At 40.1% G+C, this 22,474-nt stretch overlaps 1 protein-coding gene across 2 annotated transcripts in view; it reads right to left on the reverse strand.

The window, feature by feature from the left end:
- The window catches only part of unc5db (unc-5 netrin receptor Db), a 161,876-nt gene that overhangs the window by 42,594 nt on the left and 96,808 nt on the right, over positions 1–22,474 (reverse strand). The window contains exons 6-9 of one of the 2 annotated variants that reach the window (XM_046386153.1): positions 10,934–11,114; positions 9,991–10,158; positions 3,683–3,847; positions 2,232–2,264 (exon numbers count right to left, since the gene is read on the reverse strand). In XM_046386153.1, the coding sequence (XP_046242109.1) occupies positions 2,232–2,264; positions 3,683–3,847; positions 9,991–10,158; positions 10,934–11,114 (547 nt within the window). The remainder of the gene's footprint in view (positions 1–2,231; positions 2,265–3,682; positions 3,848–9,990; positions 10,159–10,933; positions 11,115–22,474) is intronic. The other variant, XM_046386154.1, reaches the window with a different exon arrangement.

Genomic DNA, 22,474 nt, shown 5'->3' on the forward strand with positions numbered 1-22,474 from the left:
AATTTAAGTTCTGAAGACTGGAACATAAATGCATGTACGTATTCTGTATGAATGTAGTATTGAGGCCTGGAAGAAACCATGCTACTTCCAGTTTTTGCTTAGCTGCCACTTGCAGTACTGCAGAGAAAAACTGCCCTGCAGCCAAAAAAATATTTTCCCCATAGAGCCTTATTATAAAAGAGAACCTAAAATAGATGTTATTATAATCGTTGACAGGACACCTCAAATTGCAAACAAGGTCATTTTTTTTGACATTGGAGGGATGGGCCAGCGTGAGAAACACCACTGCACATATTCAGTAAGTTGCATACACTGGACGTAAACCCAGAGCAAAGCAACAATCATTGGATTGAATATGCGCATCTTTGGGTCCATGGTAAATAGTTTTCCATCTCTCTCTGCTCAGGCAGGGCTCAAATATTGTTTAATCAACAATGAGTTTGAAAAAAGAAATGAAATAAAAGATATAAAAAAATAACAATTTCTGGCATATTTGTGACACTGAAAAGTCATTTGCTTTCAGGTTTACCAATGCATGCTAATTTTCATGTGAAAATGGTAAGGCTACATTTGGCTGTTAAACTGCTTGCAGTTGAGGTACGTTGTGAGTAATGTAGGCACCGGGTTTTAACAAAGAAGAGCAATTTCAAACAAAGACTTTTTAAGCGGTCCACTGTTAGGCTGACAGTGTTATAGAAGTGCAATGCTAAATCGGTGGAGTGCTCTTTTAAGCAATCATCATCAAAACTAATTCACTCGCACTTTAAAACTCACTCACACATTAAAAGCTTCCCTATAAAGTGAAGACTGCAAGACCTTTAGCATGAAAATTCTGGTGAAAGTGTGAAGTTTCATTTATGATATTTTAACATTGCTGGTGGAAAATAGTGGAATAACAGACTTGACTCTTGCTGTTCCTGATTAAATTAGTGCTGTAGAAATGCACATTGCACTGAATTTATCAAGACAGGAGGAACTGGTGTGTTTGCATTAGCTGGAGAGCAGGGGTAATTAGAAAAATGGGCCTGATTCCCTCTGTCACTGACTTAAATAAAGGCCCTTGTCAGTATTTAAGTATTTAAGGTATGTAAAAGTCTTCTTTAAAGATTTCTCCAGCCTCAGACTGTATTCTTTTTTTTTTTTTTTTTTTACTGTGATGATGGCAGCATTGCACAAAAAGTGAAAAGGCTTTTTCAAGTGTTGCACATAAAAGAGCCTAGTCTTTGTTATATTAATAAAGACCCAGAAACAGTGAGGAGGAGATGGGGAAAAAAGCAGTGGAGACAATACTGTTATTATGTAGCCATTCAAGGTCAAACATAGTCAAGAGTTACAATGCGTTACACTGGTTCTAGCATGGAAATGAAACAGCAAGAATGGAAAGCGATAAGATGGAGCTGACCATCTGTCTTATCTCTCAATGCTACATTATGCACCACAGACAGGAATACATGAACATGTCCAGCCGTTTCTCCAAACTGTTAAAAATCACACTCAAGCTGCTAACATGGAGGGTGATTAGTCTAACTGCCTTTAGACCTAGCGGTCTATATCCAATAGCTATGATGGATATCTCACAATGTAGGCAGTCAGAGTGCATGTGCTCTGACAGGTGGTCACCAGTTGTCTTGACAACCAATCAGAGGCAAATTAATTTTGACCATTCATTCCCTGTTCAGTCGTTCAAGATTTCCTTAAACCCTAGAAAGAAAGCAGTACACGTGACTTTTACACTAGTTTGGCATGCTAATGAAAACACTCAAGCTAGCATCTGACAATCACTTAGTCGGACTAACTGCAGCAAGTGATTGAAAGCCGCCACAGGAATGTGAGGACAGTATCGTAAATTGGTCAAATTAGCTCGTTTGCAATAATTACAACCCATTAATTCTCCACAACGTAGCACATGTTCACTTGTCACAACCAATATATCTCCTGGCTCAAAGTAGAAGCACAGATGTGATGTCATGGTTGTCATAAAAGTCAGGCACCGAATAATGACAAGAATGTGTAATGAGCACTTGCTGGGTTAAAACAGGGGTTGCTCTGATGAAACTGAACTAAAAGAATGGCATGACATGTTTGTTTCTAAAGTATGTATTGAAAGCCTCCTTTTTCTGCTAACTTTAAGATTAGAATATATAGTCGCTTGCCCCCAGATTTCAGGGCGTTACATATTAGTGGCAGGTGGGGGGGCTGAAGATGAAAGAAATCCACACAGGAAGACTCACTTTGAGGTTTAACGTCATGTAGCAGCTTTCGATCTGCAAAGACAGAGAGATAGAATGAGACAAAGAAGAGAGAAAGTGGTGATTAAAGTCCGAGCCTCTGTGAAGTGACTAACAAGTTGGGTCTCAGATCCGACAACCTGAGTAGAGAGAAGCTCTTCTGCTGACTGTACAGTATCTGATAATGGCTAGGCAGGGATCGTTACTGTCCTCGTATCATCGTAGACAAAGGTGGTGAGATGCAACTGCCCAAAAGCTCAGAAATACCTCTGAGTGGGCTAATAATAGCCTGGCCAACCAAGAGGAATTAAGACACACACTTTTCTACCAGTCCTTGTCCAACTGTACAATGGAAACCAAAATGAACATCATAAATATAACCACGTTCTAGTTGCCTGAATAATTTATTGGAACTCTAATTTAAACTGTGATTATTTTTTTAGAAATTAAGCTCCTTGTATTAGTGGTTTACATAGTGGGCTGATAAACAACACGCATCTGTGACAACCTTAAATAATACATTCAAAGCATATTACATTAGAAAGTGATATAATATTTACTGATAACAGCTGCACAGCTGTCCACTAACAGTTATAATGACAAACAAGTCTGACAGCCCTTAATGATACTGTTGGCAGCACTACAATGTAGCTGCTAAGCTAACTTTAGTTTCCCTGACAGGACAAGGTAGTTCACAGGCTAGCTGCTAGCTGGATCTCATGCACCATAACTACTGAGCTCGCCGCAACATTAGCTACATGTAAAAAAAGACTCAGCAGCCCGTTTCTCCTCTCTTTTTCTTTTCAAACATTAAAATGCAAATAAAACGAAATTTTCCGGTGAACAACCTTTGACTGAGAATGCATGGTAGTCGGCTGATGATGACAGACGACAGCCAAGACATTTGTTCCTAGGTTAACTGATAAATTTAATGGAAATAGAAGGAACTTTTATTGAACCTCACAGTTGATTTAGACGTTAATGTAAGATGAGAATAAAACTGTGCCTCTTGTGATTTGAAAATGACACTCCTCAAATTTTGACATAAAATGTATAGTTCATCCCTATTTTGTTGTCATTATTCACACAAGTGCTCACTTGAGTGAAATGAGAGAAATTTTTGTGCATGACCCAAACAGTGCAATGGTATTTCATTCCAAACGTCAAGTATCATTCAAGAGTGAATGTCTGCACTTCCTACCCTGTGACAGATTCAGTATGACATATGATATGTCAAGTGAACAGCACACGGGAGAAAGAGCACTGACATTATCATGGACTGAACATCTGTGTCAATCCACAGTGCCATTTTTTTTCCCTCCAGCGCACACCTCCTGTTCAAACATGCTTGTGATGATTTGATATGTTAAGTGAGTGTATATATATGATGATGATAATGACAGAAAAGTGATGATAATGATGATGATGATGCCCAGCAGGGAAAAAGGCCTTACTCTGGGTACATAGTCCATCTGTGCAGTTCTCAGTGTCCTCGTTGTTCCCTTCACACATCTTGCCTCTGTGCCTGGGTGCCGGGGAGTTGCATTCTCGACTCCGCTGCCTCTCACACTGGCTGCTGCATACAGTCCATTCGCTCCATTCATCCCAGCCTCCATCAACTGCAACAATGGGGATATATATACGAATGTGGACAAAGAAATTAATAGATATACTGCACGTGTCTGCATACATACCAAAAAAAGGCAAACAGAGGGACAAGAAGAAATAGTCTGAGGTATGCAGGAGGCACGTTAAGTTAAAAACTTTTACACAGGTATTTCTAAAACCTTCCCACATGTTGATCACCATGCTTTTTGCTCTTTTTTTTGTATGTTAATCACTGGAGTCTATTCAGCTAAGTTAAGACTGAAAGCAATAGCTACCAGATAAAATTCACCTAAACACATGCATTTCTGTCTACAGAGAAAGAAAAAATGAAAATGTTTGACATTTTCCAGAATGTCAAACATTTCATTAGGATTCATTAGTTTCGTTTCATTATGATTAGAATATTTATGTCCAAATTTCAACTAAGAACAGATCTGCTTTGTAACTGCAGACGCTGTCTAAACTTTGATTTTGATGCTATATTTACACACATTAAACACTTAACAAACACGGTGCACGGAGTGAGGTGGTGGTACAGCTTGAGAGACATTTTCTCCCCATTAACCCCCAGGCCTTTACATAATGGGATTTGATGCCAGCCTATGAAACAAAGACAGCCTGGTGCATGCTAATAGCAGGAATTCCTCTGTCATGCTCTGTCATCCGATCACGGAAGAACTCATCATGCTTAGCTTAACAAATATTGGGAGACCATATGGCGCCTGAAGATTCTTTGGCAGCAGTTAAGATGCCATACAGTCCTGTGGGCGGTTGAGAAGGTAATCTTCCTTTGTGGCGTTCATAGCCCCTACCCACACTCTGCATTTGTTTTTGGTTTCTTCTCAGCTACTTGTAATGCAAATGATGTGTTTGTATGATGTGGTGAGAATGATGAATGCTTCTGAGTTTGACCACAGTGACTGGTGAGTGTATGTGTATTGTTTCTCCTCACACTTCCCCTATGACTTGTTGGTACTGCTAAACAATAAATACAGTCTGACAAACTTTAACAACTGCAAAACTATGAATTTATTTTTAACATCTTGTAGATGCTTTTTCCAGTCTAATTTTTTTTTGCAGTGACCAGATCTTAATTAATTATTTGATTTAAACATTTTTGCAGCTATGCAGACACTGTGATTTTTGTGTCCTTGATTTTTTGGTTCATAACAGCCTTCTGTAAAGCAAACATTAAAGTTTCTATTTAAAAAAAAATCCTGTCATGTTACATACACTTGCAATAAGTAGTAAGCCAATGAACATGTATACTTGGTGCTTGTACATTTTACGACAACTAGCTTCTGCTTCAAAACAATGCCAGTATGTTAATAGAGAAAAGTGCCTTTCTGTCTGTATCAGTCAAGCCCCCACATGCTTTGTATGTGGCTAGAGAGTGGACAGTTGCCTTTAGTGTTTGACAAATATTACCCAAACCAAAACACATTAAGAACTGCACTGATTGCAAAGACAGGGAACACGCTCATTAACTGGTTTCTTTATTAAACACAGGGGGCAGCTACTTGACCACAGGGCTGCCAGCATTAAAAACATCCACTAAAACTGTGCATTTTCCATATGCACCACACAGACATTTATTGGCTTAATCAATGAACAAATGAATTTTCTTTATTTACACTGCACTTTACAGCAGGACCATCTTTAAGATGCACTGTAAACACACAATAAAACAGTAAATGCTATCACAAAGCCATAGCCCTATGTCACATGAGCAAAAAATAGGCTATGCCTCAGCTTTATTCTGTAATTGTTTTTTTTGCCATTGGGAGTCTTGCAAAACTGCAATGAGAATTGCTACTGTTAAGATCTAATGGTAGTATTGGTTAGCATATCTTGGCTTCAAGCCTCTGCAGTTACAGCTTGGTCTTACTGTCTCATCACAAGTCAAGCCTGTCAGCAGTCAGTATCTGCAGAGCCCACTGAAGAAACATCACTGACTGATCTCTTTTAGCTACAGGACAATGACTTTCAAGATTCAAAGAGCCAAGCTGAGGGAGGAAAAACACTTTTCTGTCCCCTGTACATGACCTTATACCTGTACTGTAGTTCAAAGGCACCAAGAGTGTGAAATTAACAAAACAAAGCAAATGTGGTACTGGTACTACTTTGTTATACTGTCCAATGAATCCTAAAAGATGTCAATTACATCCCAAATATATATTCCTAATTTAAAGTTATATTTTTCTAAAACTATCTGTGGCTTTTATCAAACATCACTTAAAAGGAGGAAATGTCGCATTTTGGCTGGGACCAGATTTAGTGTTCTAGTCATTATTTATCTATATCTCTCTATACATACAGATATAGATATATACAGACATAGATAACATGTCAGAGTCAGTGCATTGGTCTAGCTCAGTGATATGTTTTCAAAGTTTTGACAACAACTGATTCAAGCTGCTACCATGGCAGCTACAAGATAAGTGCATAAATCATTCCCTGGTTTCTGCTTGGTCTTTGACAGATGTGAAAATTATAGTCATACAACACTACATTTGTCAGTGATAGCGCAGCAGGATAATGATTCATATGTGTCAGAAATCTCAATTTACAATTTAAAATACAGTAAACTATGAGTGTAACAAATGTGACTTCAGACACAGTACATGACACTTGTGCGTCAGTTGCTTCAAACCTGCAATCATTTGACAACCGGAGTGAGAGCGAGTGAAATTGGACCACTTTCATTTTCAGAATTTCAGCTCTTTTTAGTGTCAGATCATTTGGCTCAGCTCAGCTCTTCATTTATACTTCTGTCCATCATAATTCAGCCATTCAGCAACTTAGCAATTAGTTTACCTATGATTGATATATGTGTACATATATCACTCAGATTATTCAATATGAATATTCTACACCTTATCTTTGACAGAACACCATAATTTTACATTACGCTTTGCATAAAAATCTATAAATATTGAGCATTTTACTTTTACTATGTTTTGTACGTTGGCGACCAGCTCAATGTACAGAGCTCTCACAATGCTTTGGTCTGAAGCTGACACATTTTACAACAAACACATTCAATTCAATTCCATTCAATTTATCTATATAGCACCAAATCACAACAATTTGTCTCATGAAACTTTCCAATTGGAGCAGGTCTAGACCAAACTCTTTAATTTGATTTTTAGAGAGACCCAACAAAACCCCCATGAGTAAGCACCTGGCAACACTGGCGAGGAAAAACTCCCTTTTATAAGTCATCACATGTCTTATGCAGTCTGGCTGCACACACAGGGACAGGGACTTTATGGTGTATTCAAGTGTGCTTGCAAAGTTTCAAATCTGTACTTACAGCCATGAAGGTTATATAAAAACAGAAAGGTTTATATTTTTTTCTTATTTTCCTTTGCTGACATACATTGTCTTACATCTGTTGTTACTTTCTTGTTTTAACACTACAGCATTTTTAACAATTACATGCTAAAATCATTATAATTTAATTCATTTGTACAAATTTGTAAAAAAATTCTATTTAAAAAAAATCTAGGTGTTACCAGCAAACTCAACCATATTCTTGTACAACAGGTCCCCAAGCATCTATGAATAAAGTTGTTTTACTGCAGCATTTTTTTGTAATTAAATACTACTATGAGCCCCCTCACAAAATAAAACCCAATTTAACCCCTGCTTATGACTTTTTCTTTTAATTTTAAGAGGAAGAATGTGTTATTTAGTTTTCCTCTTCTGTTGCTTTAAATTGTTTAATTCACATTCCAAATTAACTACCAATCTGCCATAATCTTCTTCATTTTACTGCTACTCCCAGTGTAAGAGATGACTTTTGGTGATACAGCAGGGAGCCAGAGAACACTTTTCCTGATGTCAATATGTCATTGCCACAAAAAACAAAACAGCAGGACTATACAGTACACAATCAGTATTGACTAAGCTTTAATCACTTGTTCCCTCCTTCAGTCAAGCACTTCAGTCTCCACAATATGAGTTTCATTTCTAACAATACTCTCTCTTTACCGCCTCTTGTTAAGTGGCTATCAACCTCGACATGATGCAGCCTCTGCCCTCATCCATCCTCTGTGCTCTCCTGACACTCAGACCATCATTAAGACAATGCTCTGGGCAGGCTTGTCAGAACCGGACGGGTTTGTCAATCAACAGCAGGGACAGCTGGGTTCACTGCAGCCTACACTTCGCTCCTGTCTGCATCTCCTTCCTCCCACAAAGACATGGATCAGCCCTGATAACAGGGTGACACACGCTTCGGTCATTCCTTGCTGCCTCCAGGACACTGTGGTGGCACAAATCTGCTTATTTCTGCTTAAGTAGGCAGTTCCTATTCCTCTTCTTTTGCACTTAATGCAAAATGAATTAATTGTAAACATAACCCACCCTCCCCCACTTCTAAGGTTGTATTTAAGGTTGACAGCCTCACTTGGCAGTGAGATACAGTTAGATGAAAACTTCAGTCATCAGTCAGTGTCTGAAAATTCCATTTTTTTATTTTTTGTTTTTTTAAATTTCAGACTGCAAGCCAGAAGTGAATTTTGACATTACAGCACCTTCAGAAACAAAAGCTAAGTCATAGTTCATTGATCAGCCACCTCATCGGGGTTTGTCCTGCACTGAAGGTGGCTGACAGTGTCCTTTTCTGTGCCACCTTCTTATAAAGGTCCATGTTACTGGCAATTTTAAGTCAAAAATGTGTATGTGCATAAAAATAAAGCTTGGGTGTAAAAGTTAGATGAGCACTAGCACTAAAGCTAAGACTGAAGCTGAAGCTAAAGCTAAAATATCTTTTTTGAAAGCTGAATTTTTTTTGTGATGTTATGTGGTTTTTACAAATATTTTGAAGCTGATAGACTTAATTGTTGATGGAGAAGTGAGAGTTTTTTGATAACTGGTGATAAAAAATATATACTACTACGATATACAAGTATACTGTATACTAGGCACTCTTTGTAAAAAACTACACAATGTCTCCATGCAAAAGAAAGCCTGCATCCTCTAAGGCTGAGAGAATGAGAGGTTTAAGAGGAAAGAATGACAACATGGCATCCCTCTCATCTGAGCTGTAATGTTAGCTAGCTTAGTTCATTTTTTCAGTTTCCCACATGAAACTTTTCGCAACAAGGTCTGTGGATTATCTTGAGTAACAGAGAGAAGGCAGACATCTCTGTAGCTGATATCTCCAAAACTCAACAACCCACACCAAAACTAGCATGACAGGTAAGGTATGCGTTTTTAATTTTGGGGTGAACTGTCCCCTTAAACATCTGCATCTTTAAGCATTTAGCTCCATAGGGCCCTTGTGCTCTAGTACAGCCTTAGCTACCAGCATGGTGATTCTTCACTCTTTTTATTGCCTCTGACTATTACAGTTTGCTTATGGTTGTTAGGCACAAAGAACTAGTCTGCAGATTTGTCGGTATGATGGTGGGCCTGAATGTATATGCCACTCATACTGAGAAAGCCCTTGCCTTTCTCAGAACAAACCTCTCCCATCTACCCAGAACAACAAAGTCCTTCCGTGTGTGCTCTTGTAAGGTAAAAACTCATTTCTTCAAGAACTACCTCAGCTCACCTTCTCCCCATGAATCACACAGTACACTGAGTTATATCCCTCCTGCCTCCTCTAGTCACTTTATTTTGCATCATAAATCCTCTGTTCTTCTTTAAGTTCTTTTTGCTTTCTTCCATGCAGCACTACCGTCTCTAGCACAATCGGTCAAGTGGCACAGGGATGTTGTCAGGTCACTATGGATCTGTCTCTTGCAATCCTTTTTATTGGCTGTCGGTAATGCTAATGAGGCAGGATTTTAAGCTCATTCAAATCATTTAAGCCATTCTGGATTTCAGCAACGGATAAATGTCTAACATATTAAAGTCGGTGACATGATGCATTAGTGCAAAGTGCCTAAAATAGAGCTAGATGCAAATGAAAGGAAAGATTGTGCTAGAAGTGTTAATTAATAGCTTGTCATCCACCAAAATCATTGAGAAAATAGTTTTACATTCTTCAAAGCCTGTCATTATCTTTGATATGTCAGTTTAAGCATCCTTAAGCAATTATTAATAACTTCTGACACCCCGAGAAGAGAAACTTCAATATGTATAAACTTGTACAATACAGTTGTACTTAAGTGTTCTCAGCAGAAACTTAGATGGAACTGACTTGGGCAAAGTGCGTTGCAGGTGATCTTCTGTACTGACATGCCCTCGCAGAAAGCCCCACCATTGAGAGGCGCTGGGTTAGTACAGGTTCGTGATCGCTTCTGGACACCCCGCCCACATGGCACATTACAAGCCGACCACTCTGTCCACAGGGACCAGCCGCCGTTCACTGGAAAGAGTTCAACAAAGTTAGAGGAGAGGAAGAGGTAGAGCACAACAACATGTATTGCTTTCCCAGAAACTCAGGCATGGTTAAATACTCTAACAGGAGCTGGGGTTATTAATGATTATGCTTGCTCCGAGGCGCTGCAAGGCAACAATGCATAACTGCTAGAGCAGATTGAGCAGAGCACATTCATTGTGGTGGATATACAGCTCCCTCTTCCCTAATTGCCAGTTCAATGTTCTTTGCTCCTGGATTAAGATAAAAACGTGAAACTGTGCGAAGGCAAAGAAAACAGCCATTAAATGGAATAGCCATTTCTAAAGGCGACACTGACTCATAGTGGTCGACAGGTTGGAGTCGACCACTTAGTGCTCTGACTGAAGCAGTTTACTCAATGGTCTCTCTGTCTAACGGAAGCTAAATGTTTAGCAGTGCTATCAGTGCTGGTGAGCCTGCATTGCTGGAAGGCCTCTGGCAAATAAATACTTAATAAGCAACACTCCTTTTAAATGAGATTAAGACACAGTGGCTTATTTCCTTTCATAAAGTACACATTGATTTTAAATGAGAGGCTGTAAATTGAGTCTTTGAATAATACATTCAACGAAATAAAGAGGAAACATCGCTCTTCAGTGGAAACATGGAGAGGGGTCTCTTAATCACTTGTATAGGGGTGCAGAAACCCAAACAAATTGTTCTGAAGTGCAATGTAAACAGTGTGTCAGAACACTGTAATGTGTTCTAACAGGCAATAACAGCAGCTGGGAGGACGGCGTACCAAAGACTATCACAGTGGCAGTGGCACTGCGTCTCTTAGCCACAATGTTGCTGGCCAGACAGGTGTAGTTGCCCGAGTCGGACAGTCGCGCCTCGTTGATGATGAGGTTGTGGTCCGCACGGGTGTCGATGTTGTCATCAGTCAGAGAACTCAGCAGCTCTTCGTTTTTTAGCCATTCCACCTGTACAACAGCGGCAATAAAGGACAGAGACATGATACACATCTGTTCTAAGACATTTATCAACCAGTAATCAAGGAAGTCTAACAAGACTAGAATGAGAGGTCAGATGATGAGACAGGTTGTAGAACAGAAAGTAGCCATAGCTGATGCATCTAAACCATTTTGGAAGTGAAACTGTAAGTAAAGTATGGATAACAATAGTAATTAATAAAGTATTGAACTATCTATAACCCAGGATTTTGTTTAAATCTGGTGTTTTATTGTGGACTTGGAGCTCGTAACAGACAGTCTACGTAACATGTAGACTACAGTTGTGTGAAGATATGTCAGTTTTTCAGGTAGGGAGGGACAAAAAAAAGGTACTATTGAGTTGCATCATGGGAAATGTAATTTTGGAGTTGGGAGCTGACAGTCAAGAGAACTCATCCTCTGACACTTTATTCCAATAACACAACAGGAGTATTGCAAATTTGCTTGTTTTTTGTAAATAAAATCCATTCTCTCCTTTCCTCTTCTGTACTAAATTTGGAATCTTTTTATTGATTTTTATAATTTTGAATCACTGTTTGGCAATTTAAAATTAATTAATTAATTTCAAAGGCTACTTGAACACATTTGCTATCGGTGTCAACATCGGTGTCAGCGCTGCTAATCTGACAGCTGGAGATCTCATTCAGTTTGTTGGGATGCCAGGGCACTCCAACCTGTTCAGGGGATCACAAATGATGCTTTTGGCATGCATCATTGACAGCGAATGAGGCAATGACTTGTGAATGATGTCAGGTGCTTGTGGGTCACCATCTTTCATCATTTTTGAATAAACAAGTGAGCATCAAACCATTCAGCTCTGTGTCTGAGTGCGGCCGGGCTGTCTGGATATAAACCAATTCAGTTCATTAACTGATATGTTTGCCTCTTGAAACACTTAGACCCACACATATATTTGTATACATGTGTATACATATATACATAAACAAACACATGCACTGTACTAGTAAAGTAAAACTCAATTCAGACTGTATTTATGTCTCCAGGGAAGGTAGGTTGACTTTAACATTACCTGCACTGGTTATTGATCATAGTTCAAGTCAACTTTTCAAGTCAAGTCAACTTTATTTGTATAGCCCATTTTTACAAGCAGTTTGTCTCAAAGGGCTTAACATAACATCAGCAACATCCTCTGCCCTTCGACCCTCACATCGACTAAGGAAAAACTCCCAGAAAAACCTTTAACAGGAAAAAATGGAAGAAACCTCAGGGTGAGCAACAGAGGAGGGATCCCTCACCCAGGACGGGCAGACGTGCAATGGATGTTGTACAGGCAGGAAATCAATTAACAACATGAGAAATGACATTACTGAAAAGATAAGCAAAACAAAATCTCAACTCATTCTGGAGTGCATACGTAGGTAATTTTTCATCCTCACCACTGTATTAGTAGTTACACTCACAATTACCTGCTTCAACAAATTCATTGGTCTCATACTTCATTTATTTTATCAGCTCAGCGAGACTTTTGTGTGTAAATAGAGGTCAAAAAGTTCAGTTCAGTTCAGTTCAAAATGTTTTTTATAATCTGGTAGACCATTAGAAGCCAAATGGTCTGTCTGTAATGTCAGTTATGGACAGCTACTGGTATTCTCTTTTGGCTTGTCCAGTTCAATGGCCATCCTGTAATTTTACAATAGTTAAAATGCCGTCTGGAATGATGAGTCCAATTACAGGGGAGCACAGTGAACACATTCTCCTCAAGATTATCAGTCCTTTCAAGGTCAATTTTCATCCTTGACTCAACAACTTCCCTAACTGTGCAACAAGCTCATCTGTCACTTTTGATGTATACAAGCTCAACACCATGACAATAACGTACATACATGTCATACAGCCACAGAATGTAACATAAGCTAAAAAAGCAGCTAACATTTCAAACAGGACTCAAACTCTGGTCTCCTGCAGGGAAGTCCTGTGTTTGACCCATCTGACCAACCCAGCCATCTCCCAACTCATACTTTTCTTGCTCCTCGTATTCCAATACTAGATGCTAAAAGACTAACTATAGCGTCACACATTGAAATGTAGGGCCTCTGATGAGGCTGGAGTGTTAGGTGTGATAACAAGCAGCATCTCCATTTGCATCAAGAATATAGTAAGCAAGTATAAGACACAGAGCTCTCTCTCACAGTAATCTGTGAGACAGCGTCAGGCTTTTAGTATATAGCACATTTGCCTTTAGTTGTGGTTGGGTGACACATCGTCATGAAACGAGTTTATTATTAGCATGCTAAACCTTCGAGCCCTGTCAGAGGGTGCAGATCTCATATATGGATTTACTCCCCTGTATAACCACAGCTAGGCAGCAAGCCATTAGGCAGTCAAAAGAAGCACTATAACCAATTACCAACAACAGAGAGGAAAACTAATTATGAATTACAAACTTAGTGACGCTTTAGTGCCTCTACCCTGGTAAAGGAGCTGCATCGCTGCGTTTGCAAATTATATTCGTAGTGTGGCAGAATGTGCTGGGCTGATGGATTTATAGGATGCACACAGGCACCTTTTACAATAAACAACACTCAGGCAGGATGCAAATAGGAAGTGCCTGTGGGCATGCAAACACTGGGTAAATAGAAATGACACATAGAACCCAGGTATGATGGATTGCAGGTATACAGTGACATGTATAAAAATGATAATGAACATCATAACACTGTAATAATTGCTCACATTCTGTATTTTTCACATCTATTGAGTCAATTGTAGCACTGTTACCAAGAGCGGCAATTTTTCTTTTTCAGAAGAGAGGAATACAATACAATTACGATGGCTGAAGTCTCTTTTTTCCCCCGTTTGCCTTGAAGAAAACTTGGGAGGCTGATCTTCAGTATTCTTCTATACAATTAAAAGATAACCTTTAGCATGGGTTTCATCGGGGGCAAAACGCTTAGCATCATTGATAGATAAGAAAATGGAGAGACAGAGAACTCGGTGATGGAGTCTTACATCTCATGATTAAAGTTATCTGTCACTGAATGGGTGACACAAGTGGTGACACCCCCATCCTGTGACTCTTTATGTATTTATTTCTATTTTATCCTGGGAAATTTGTGACTTGAAAGAGGCAATTAACGTGTGGCACAAGGTGGCCCTCACAGTGTTTGGGGCCATGCTGCACATTAGTTGTCTATCTGCTGCTAACAGCCCTTGGGTAATGATGAAAAGATTCACTGAGCAGACAGGAAGAGAGAGAGAGATACACAAAGAGAGCGGGAGAGAGACAGAGGAGGGGGGAGTGTGAGAAAAAAATGAAAGGACAAATACAAATTAGCCTGGCAAGAGTGTGGCAGAGGATGTGAGGAATGAATTGCCTAATTGGCACATTTGTTTCAATTAGGATGTGGTCATCAGTGTCAGCTTTGACGGAGGGGTTTCCAGGCGGGGTCCCACATCAGGGTTTCCTCCCTGTGATTTCAATACCCGGACTGCCCCAGAAGGTCACCTCCTCTAGCCCTGCACAGCAGCCACGTCTTCTCATCTACTTAAGTACAGACACATACACACACACACACACACACACACACATACACACACATGTACACATCTCATTCAGATGACATTTGCTGATGATTAGATGCTGAGAAATGTGGTGGCTGAGGGGCAATTAGAGGACAGAAGCACAGTGTAATGGGTGACACCGCAGCCATCATCAAGACTTATGAGGAGAACGCTGATCAAGACCTTGCCAGATGACACATTTTTCCTTGTGCTTGGGTGCCTCATCGCCCCAGTCTCGGGTCTAATGGTCATTCGATGTCAAGGTGACGCAGTACAATTGGTACGCTTCAGTGCAAGAGAAAAATCTGTCTGCTGAATCATGCTTAGGTGTTACAACTTAGTATCACCGCCCCCCGCCCCTCGGGCAACTCTTGGCTGCCTGTGAAGAAGCTGGTGTGGGTATCAGGACTTTTTAATTGCTGAGTATCTCATCAATGCAATTACATGGATTAAGCATTTCTGTCAGGCCTACCCTTGGGACCAGGAGATGCCTCTGAGCAGCATACCAGAACCATTCCGCCGAGCACGGAGCTAATCCACCCAACAAGTCCCTTATGCAACCAATCAGCAGTACGTGTGAAGAAAGCCATGGTCATTGCTCTCTCTCTCTCTCTCTCACACACACACACACACACTTTGAACTCCGCATGGTTCAGTGTGTTCATACGAACAGCAACGAAATGACAGCAGCAGGTGGAGTTGGCGGGAGCTATCAGCGACTTAGCTGTGCTCTCCTACTCCGGAGGTTAATCAGAAAAGATATCGGGAACACACAAAGTGGGTGTGCGTTGCCCATCCGCCTCCCCCATTGCTTCCCAAATGCCACCTCTCTTCCCCTCTGAGCAATGTGGCATGACATTACTATTCCACCCAGATCTGTCTTATCTCAACGAAATAAATAGAAGGAACCCCCGGCTTCAGTCTAGGCTTGGGGTGTGTGCATGTGTAATTGCTTAGCTTAATAATGAAGCTCATCATCTGCTCTCTTGGAGACTTTTCTCTGACCTATGACAAAATAACCGAACTGCTCCGCAGTTGCAACAGAAAAGTAGAAAGAGTGCAGGGGAGGCACGAGAGTTAAATGCTAACTTGTTTTGGAGTAGCATTGCAAATGTCTTTGTGAAGCTCAACAGAGAACAGCTTGTATCACAGTGCAGAAGCATTTAGTTGATTCCCCTTTGTCCCGTAGCCCAGGCTGTCTACCTGAGCTACTGTAGATCAAGGGGATTCATCTTGGATTAAAGGCTTTCATTCAGGGAAGTTGAAATTGGCTTCCAGTTTGGATGTTCATTTCACACTTTCTCTCAGAGTAACCTCTCAAAAGAAACTCATTATACAGGGTTCTCATGGACTCCTTTATCCCTGAGTTAAAAGATCTGCTTTGCATTCACACCCCCTGATATCTGTGAAGTAAAAGTGGGGGATTGGTTTTGGATCGGGAGCACCGAAGCAAAATTACAAATAAGCTGCTCCTACGTCCTATTAACCATAGGCAAATTACAGTCTGTGCTACTTGAATACAATGTATGAAAGATTTTTTTGTAGCAAACACTTTTCTGCATGAAACAGTTGACACTCACAGACAATACTCACACATCTGTGTCCTAAATTTGAATTAACAGGAAACGCAGATAACTGTTGAATGGATGAAGAAAATATCTTGGCATTACAGTTTGTCTGACAAATGTAAATGTAGTAAACATGTATCCAAACAATACCTCTTGATATAGCTGTGATATAAATGTTTACTTTTCAACCACATTCAAGTTTTTCAGAGATTTATTCAATTATTTATTCAATAATTGTTTACAGTGCAACTTTAAAATCTCACATGGTTCACAGCTGCTTTCGAATGCATGGCGCACTAAAATCAACACAAAAACAAAATAAAACAAGCTTTAGCGTTACTGTTATTATTATTAATTTAAGATAACACATGTTTCACGTTATAAACCTAAGTGAGGAATGGTAAATATGAATAGAGGACATTTACACACCATTTTTTCTAGTCTGATTGACTACTTAATGTGCTTTACAACACAGGTCAGCATTCTCACACACACACACACACACACACGCACACACATACACTGGTGGAAGAGCCTACAAAGCAAAGTGGTGTCTGTGCCTTTGGGAGCCATTTGGGGTTCAGTATCATGACCAAGGACACTTCAACAAACAGAGTGAAGGGATCGAGGATCAAACCACCAGTCTTCAGATCAATGGATGGTCACTCTACCTCCTGAACCTTATCGGAAAGGTCAAATTCTGTCTTTAAAGATTGTTCGAGAAATAAAAAATATAAATGAACAAAAGTTTCATGTATTGTAAAGCATCAATACACTCGTTCAACTCTGCACGCCAGGGCTTCATTTGCTTGGAAAAATATCTGAAACAGAAAAGGAATGATTTCAACTTTGTGTCAGTTTAAACTGGAACTACCAGAGAGCTGGACATTATGTCAATAAACCCACTTCTAACATAGCAGCAAAAGTACGACGTTTATTTTAATTACTTTAATTCAACATACAATCCAACATAATCCATATGTTGCCTACTTTAATGATGCCTGTTTATTCATGCTCAGTTTTTGCAGACACTGCCACATTTTTATGTATGAGCATTGAGGTCATAGTAAGTGATGGTGTTGAACTGGCCACTCTGCCATTCTGCCCACTCATGTATATAAACAGGGAGGATAAACAATTTAGAAACACCTCTCAATATACTGCAGCCCAGCGAAACAGCACCTTTATCTATCACCTCGGTAATATGACAGTATGCGCTCTAATTGAGTTTGCACACGTCAAACAGTGTAACCACAAACTGAACATTTTCAGCTTGGCAGCACTGTTTTGGCAGACTGCATCAGATTGTATCACAAAGTGGCCGCTGAGTGTATTATCACCTTATGAAGTTGTTATGTCTTACTTGTTAATGTGCTAACAGTTATTTACAAATCCAGCACAGACTTAACAACATTAGCATTCATTTGGAGCATTCTGTCCACTTCATGTATGGAAGTCCAGCATTTACTCTTCTCTTGCTAACTTTGGTGCTTGGTTGGTGTGAAGTGGCTTCATCAGAGTGAGGAGTTGAGGTTGATGACAGGGGATTTTGCTGGCCCCAAAACAAAACAATGTGCTAAAAGAGGCTAAAGTGCAGAGGAACCGCAGAGTTGGTTACAATTGTGAGTCTGACATTTTTCATAGGGATTAATTGTTGTTATGAAGACTATTTATCAGGTTGTTCACACACATCAAGGTCGTTTTGGTACTTTACAGTATGAGGTCTACAATGAGTTGCTCATTATGTTAACATCTACACTAAGTGTGATTTCCATGTGCAGTGCTCTTATTAGGACCTCTGTCACTTCATTCTGTTAACATACTGTCTCATGATTCCCAAAAAGACAATGCTATCACTTTTACTGGCACCTGTGGTGCAGAAGTGACATGGGGACCTGTGACATGAAGACACTGCAGACAAGACAGCTACAGAGGTGTGGGGCTGACATTCTTCTGGCAGGCAGAGGAGCAGCTGAAAGCAGCTCTTCCTTTTTCTGTTTCTTTCTTAGTGATCTAAAACAGCATACAACTCTCATAGTACAAACCTGTCAGTCATGCTGAGCTATCCGGTAAGTTTTTAGGTTACTACAGGGACCTCTGCTGTCACAGACAGGTCTTGTGCTGTTCCTGAATGGACATGTTTTGTCTGTTGATGAGCACTACTAAATACCTTTGGGGATCATGATTAATTACCGTAATGTATTTTATGCAGCAATCTGATTTACTGAGGCCTGCAATGTTAGAAAAAAAAAATGAAGGTAACTATACAAAGTAACAAAATAAAACTATCACTGCAACATTTTTTTTACTGCCCAAAACTCCCTGATTGTCAGTTTCATTTAGAGGATGAAATCACTGACCTTATATAAAGATGGACAATATGATAGCTCCTGTAAAGTGAAGCCAAAGCATTTCAATCACCCCCAGTCACGCCCAAACGGGACATGGGCCAAAGTAAAAATTCGAAGTACATGTCAAATAATTTCTTCTCAAATATGGTTTCTGTCATTTTAGGCAGTGTTGATGTATCACACTGATATATGTTCAAGTGTTCATTTTATGGTTTGAATCAGTTATTTGATGCTATAATAACAAGATGACTGTAAGCTGAGCGCTACGTGTGATTAGGTCATATGGCTGTATGGGCAGGAACTTGATACCACGGCTCCGCTGTCCGATCATTTTGGCTTCACTTTTGTTCACTGGGAGGAAGTCAAGATGTGCCTTCCATCCGTTATAATAGGGGTGCCCAAAGTTCTTTTTTGAAAGGTCAAAACAAAAATTTAATTTTGGGGCACAGGCCGACAGCAAACACCTTGTTAGAATGTAAAATGATGCTAGGGTCAGAAGCTCTCTCAGATAATATAACAAAATCACTCTCTAATATAACATCCATCCATCCATTTTCTATACCGCTTATCCGTCAGGGTCGCGGGGGAGCTGGAGTCTATCCCAGCAGACTACAGGCAAGAGGTGGGATTCACCCTGGACTGGTCGCCAGTCAATCGCAGGGCCAACACACAAGCCGGAGTACCCGGAGAAAACCCACGCAGGCACAGGGAGAACATGCAAACCCCACATAGAAGGGCCCAGACCGGGATTCGTAGGTTTGATTTTAGAAGTGGGCAGGACACAATGAGGTTTTCTCAACCAGCCAAAAAAGAGTGAAAGAATAAATAAAGTTAAAGTGACATATTTTGTCATTGGAGGGAACTCACTCCAACGAAATTTGTTCTCTGCATTTAACCCACCCAAGTGACGTGCACACACACACAGCAAACCCGGGGCAGTGGGCGACCGCGTGCAGCGCCCGGGGAGCAGTGGGGGTTAGGTACCTTGCTCAAGGGTACCTCAGCCATGGACACCGGGACGGGGAATCGAACCAGCGATCCACCGGTTACGGGTCCGACACCCTAACCGCTGATCCACGACTGCCACAAAAAGAAAAAAAAAAGAGTTTGCAATTTCCTCTTTTTGTCAATACTGACTCCAACAAAACTGAGCTGAGAGTGGAATAAGCACTAGAAAAACATGTCAAAATCTTACAGTCTAATGGGACAATAATTGAATGGAAAGAGCATTGTTGGAAATATATTTTCTCTGGCACTTCTATTGTGCAATAAGAACCTCTTAACAGGAGACATTCCTGCTAAGCGTCAGACTCTTGCTTAAATAAACTGTATTTTTTTGCAGTTCGCATGATACTGAATGATTCCACTGTGACTGACTGGAGACTCATTAGCTCACTTTGGTATCCTTACTGATGAAGGCGATTTCCAAACACGCTCTTCAGAAGCACAGTGTTTGCGGTCTACTCCAAACCACAGGATCACATTGTGTTGGGCCTGCGCTGTTTGCTACAGAAGCTGCACTCTGAAACCTCACACTACCACACTCACGGACGCCATCTCAATATTTCATGGTCGAGGTGTACTGATATCGACTGGGCTGAGGGTATATGCTGTGTGCACTCTACATTATTCACTCCCATCTCTTGAGGCCAGGCTCATTTGTGTTGACAAAGGAATAGATGGGAGGATGTGATTCTGTCTGTGGCGCTCAGATTCAACTATTTTTATCCCCACTTGCGACTGTGAGGTGCTGGAATGACATCACTCGTCCATTTCCATGCTGAATCATTTATAGTGCACAGGGTCAGAAGTTGACCTCCACTTATATCTGTTCCCTGCACACATCAATGACACATTCATGCTGATTATCATTAGACCAAATACTGTATGGAGGGAGACAGTGTGCATTAAGAGAAGAATGTGCACTTGGTTTTATCATTGAGGCATTTAAAGTCTATGTTTTTCCCACAAGTCAGTCTTGCAGGTTCATCACATCTGCAAACATCTGTTCTCAGTATCACTGGGAGCTGCCATTTAAATTGCCACTGGGCAGTATTTAAAAGCTAATAGCATTAGAACAACAATTCACAATAAAGTGTTCTTTATCAGGTAGTAGAGGCAGTAGAGCTGAGCCAAAAGCAAATGTCTCCTGCTGTGTGTCTGTTTTGTCTGTATGCTGTCTTTACACTTTTTTACACTTTCTACTTCAATCTCTGTGATGTGGAGATTAGTTTGCTACTATCTTCCGGTTTGTACCTACACATTTCCGCCTTCCTGTTCACTAACCACTTCTGGGGACAAAATGCAAGTCCCCACAACTTAAATCATTAAATATTAGGGTGAAGACTTGCTTGAAGGTTAGTTTGAGGTTATGGTTTGGTTAAATTAAGGGTTAGGATTAGGCAGGTGTTTATTGTTATGGTTAGGTGGTGGTTAATCCTCCAGGAAATGAATGTAACTCTGTGTAATGTCCCCAAACGTGATGGAGACACGACTGTGTGTGTGTGTCTGTGTGCGTGCGTGTGTGTGGGTGTGTGTGTGTTAGTTAGCATGAGTTTCAATGACTCAACTTGGATTTAGACTTCTGTACTGTCAGGTCAAATTGTAAGTTAACACAAAATTATAACACAGTAACCACAGTAACAAATGAATACAGATCCCTTCTCCCTCGAGATCAATGGAAAAAAAAAGTTGAATCCCTAAATGAAGTGCTGTGCTGCTCTAACCTGCTAACATGGGAGATGAAATGAAAAGCGAGCGGTACCATGATGCAGATGCACTGCTCACACAGTGTGCGAGGCCTGGGCATTAGCACTTTTATTTCAGACCATGGAAAAAAACTCTGCTGCTCAAGCTGCTCTTGAACTTGGTTGGGAATATGTGGCTTGTGTGGACCTCACTACTTGTTACCTCACTACTTGATTAATAAAAAGGCTAAGCAACCGAAAAGCTATTTGATTCAGAAAACAGCACACTAAACACTACTGAGAAACGTGACTTAACTAGTAAACCCACTACTTGTAATGCTGCTACTGGGCAAAACTTTGTCACCAGCTTAACAGAGCTTCATTAGCGGTGCCTTCCTTCAATAAAAACAGGTCTAATAAACCAGATATGGACACATTCTGCCCTGTCTGGTCAGCAGATCAACACAACACACGTCCCTGATAAGCAGATCCTGTCTCTCATGTGTGCTGTCTCTTTATCATCTCTCTCCTTTCATCTTTCTTGAAGTTTTGGGGGCTAAATGTTAGATGTTTAAATGTCAATATAATTCAACTAATTTCCATTCCTAATACAGACGCTTGTTTAACAAGCGGGGCTGCAATTAAGGGCTAGTTTCATTATTGATGCATCTTGATTATTTTCTCAATTAATCAATTAACATGTTAGACAAGAGGAAAAAATACCTACAGCTGCCTGTTTTAGCTTAAAGATATTCAATTTACTTTAATAATAAGTATAATAGTAGAAAATATTCCAAATATTCCTAATGGAAAAGCTGAATTTTTTGCAGATCTTTGCTTAAGAAAAATGATGACAGTGCAGGTTTCGTGTTGTGAACAATGTCATATTTGAAACTCTGAAAATGTATACTTAAAAACAGCAAGGGTGCAACAAAAGGTTTGAATCTCTGAAAATGTGAGGCTGAAACTCTGTAATATGCATGTTGCACTTATGAAAAATAAAAATTCAAGTACAAAATTATGCTTGCAGAGATTCAAACATTTTTTTCAGACTTTCAAAATACGTTTCAAGGTTTCAAACCTTATTTTCAGACTTGCAAAACTTTATTTCAGGTTTTAAATTTACAAACACTGAATTTCAAGGTTTCAAAACGTTTTCTTTCGGTTTCAGATTATGGCAGGATTCTAATCCCACAAGCAAG

The sequence above is a fragment of the Scatophagus argus genome, chromosome 4 (assembly GCF_020382885.2).
Source record: "Scatophagus argus isolate fScaArg1 chromosome 4, fScaArg1.pri, whole genome shotgun sequence".
In the NCBI taxonomy this organism is placed as follows: Eukaryota; Metazoa; Chordata; class Actinopteri; family Scatophagidae; genus Scatophagus; species Scatophagus argus.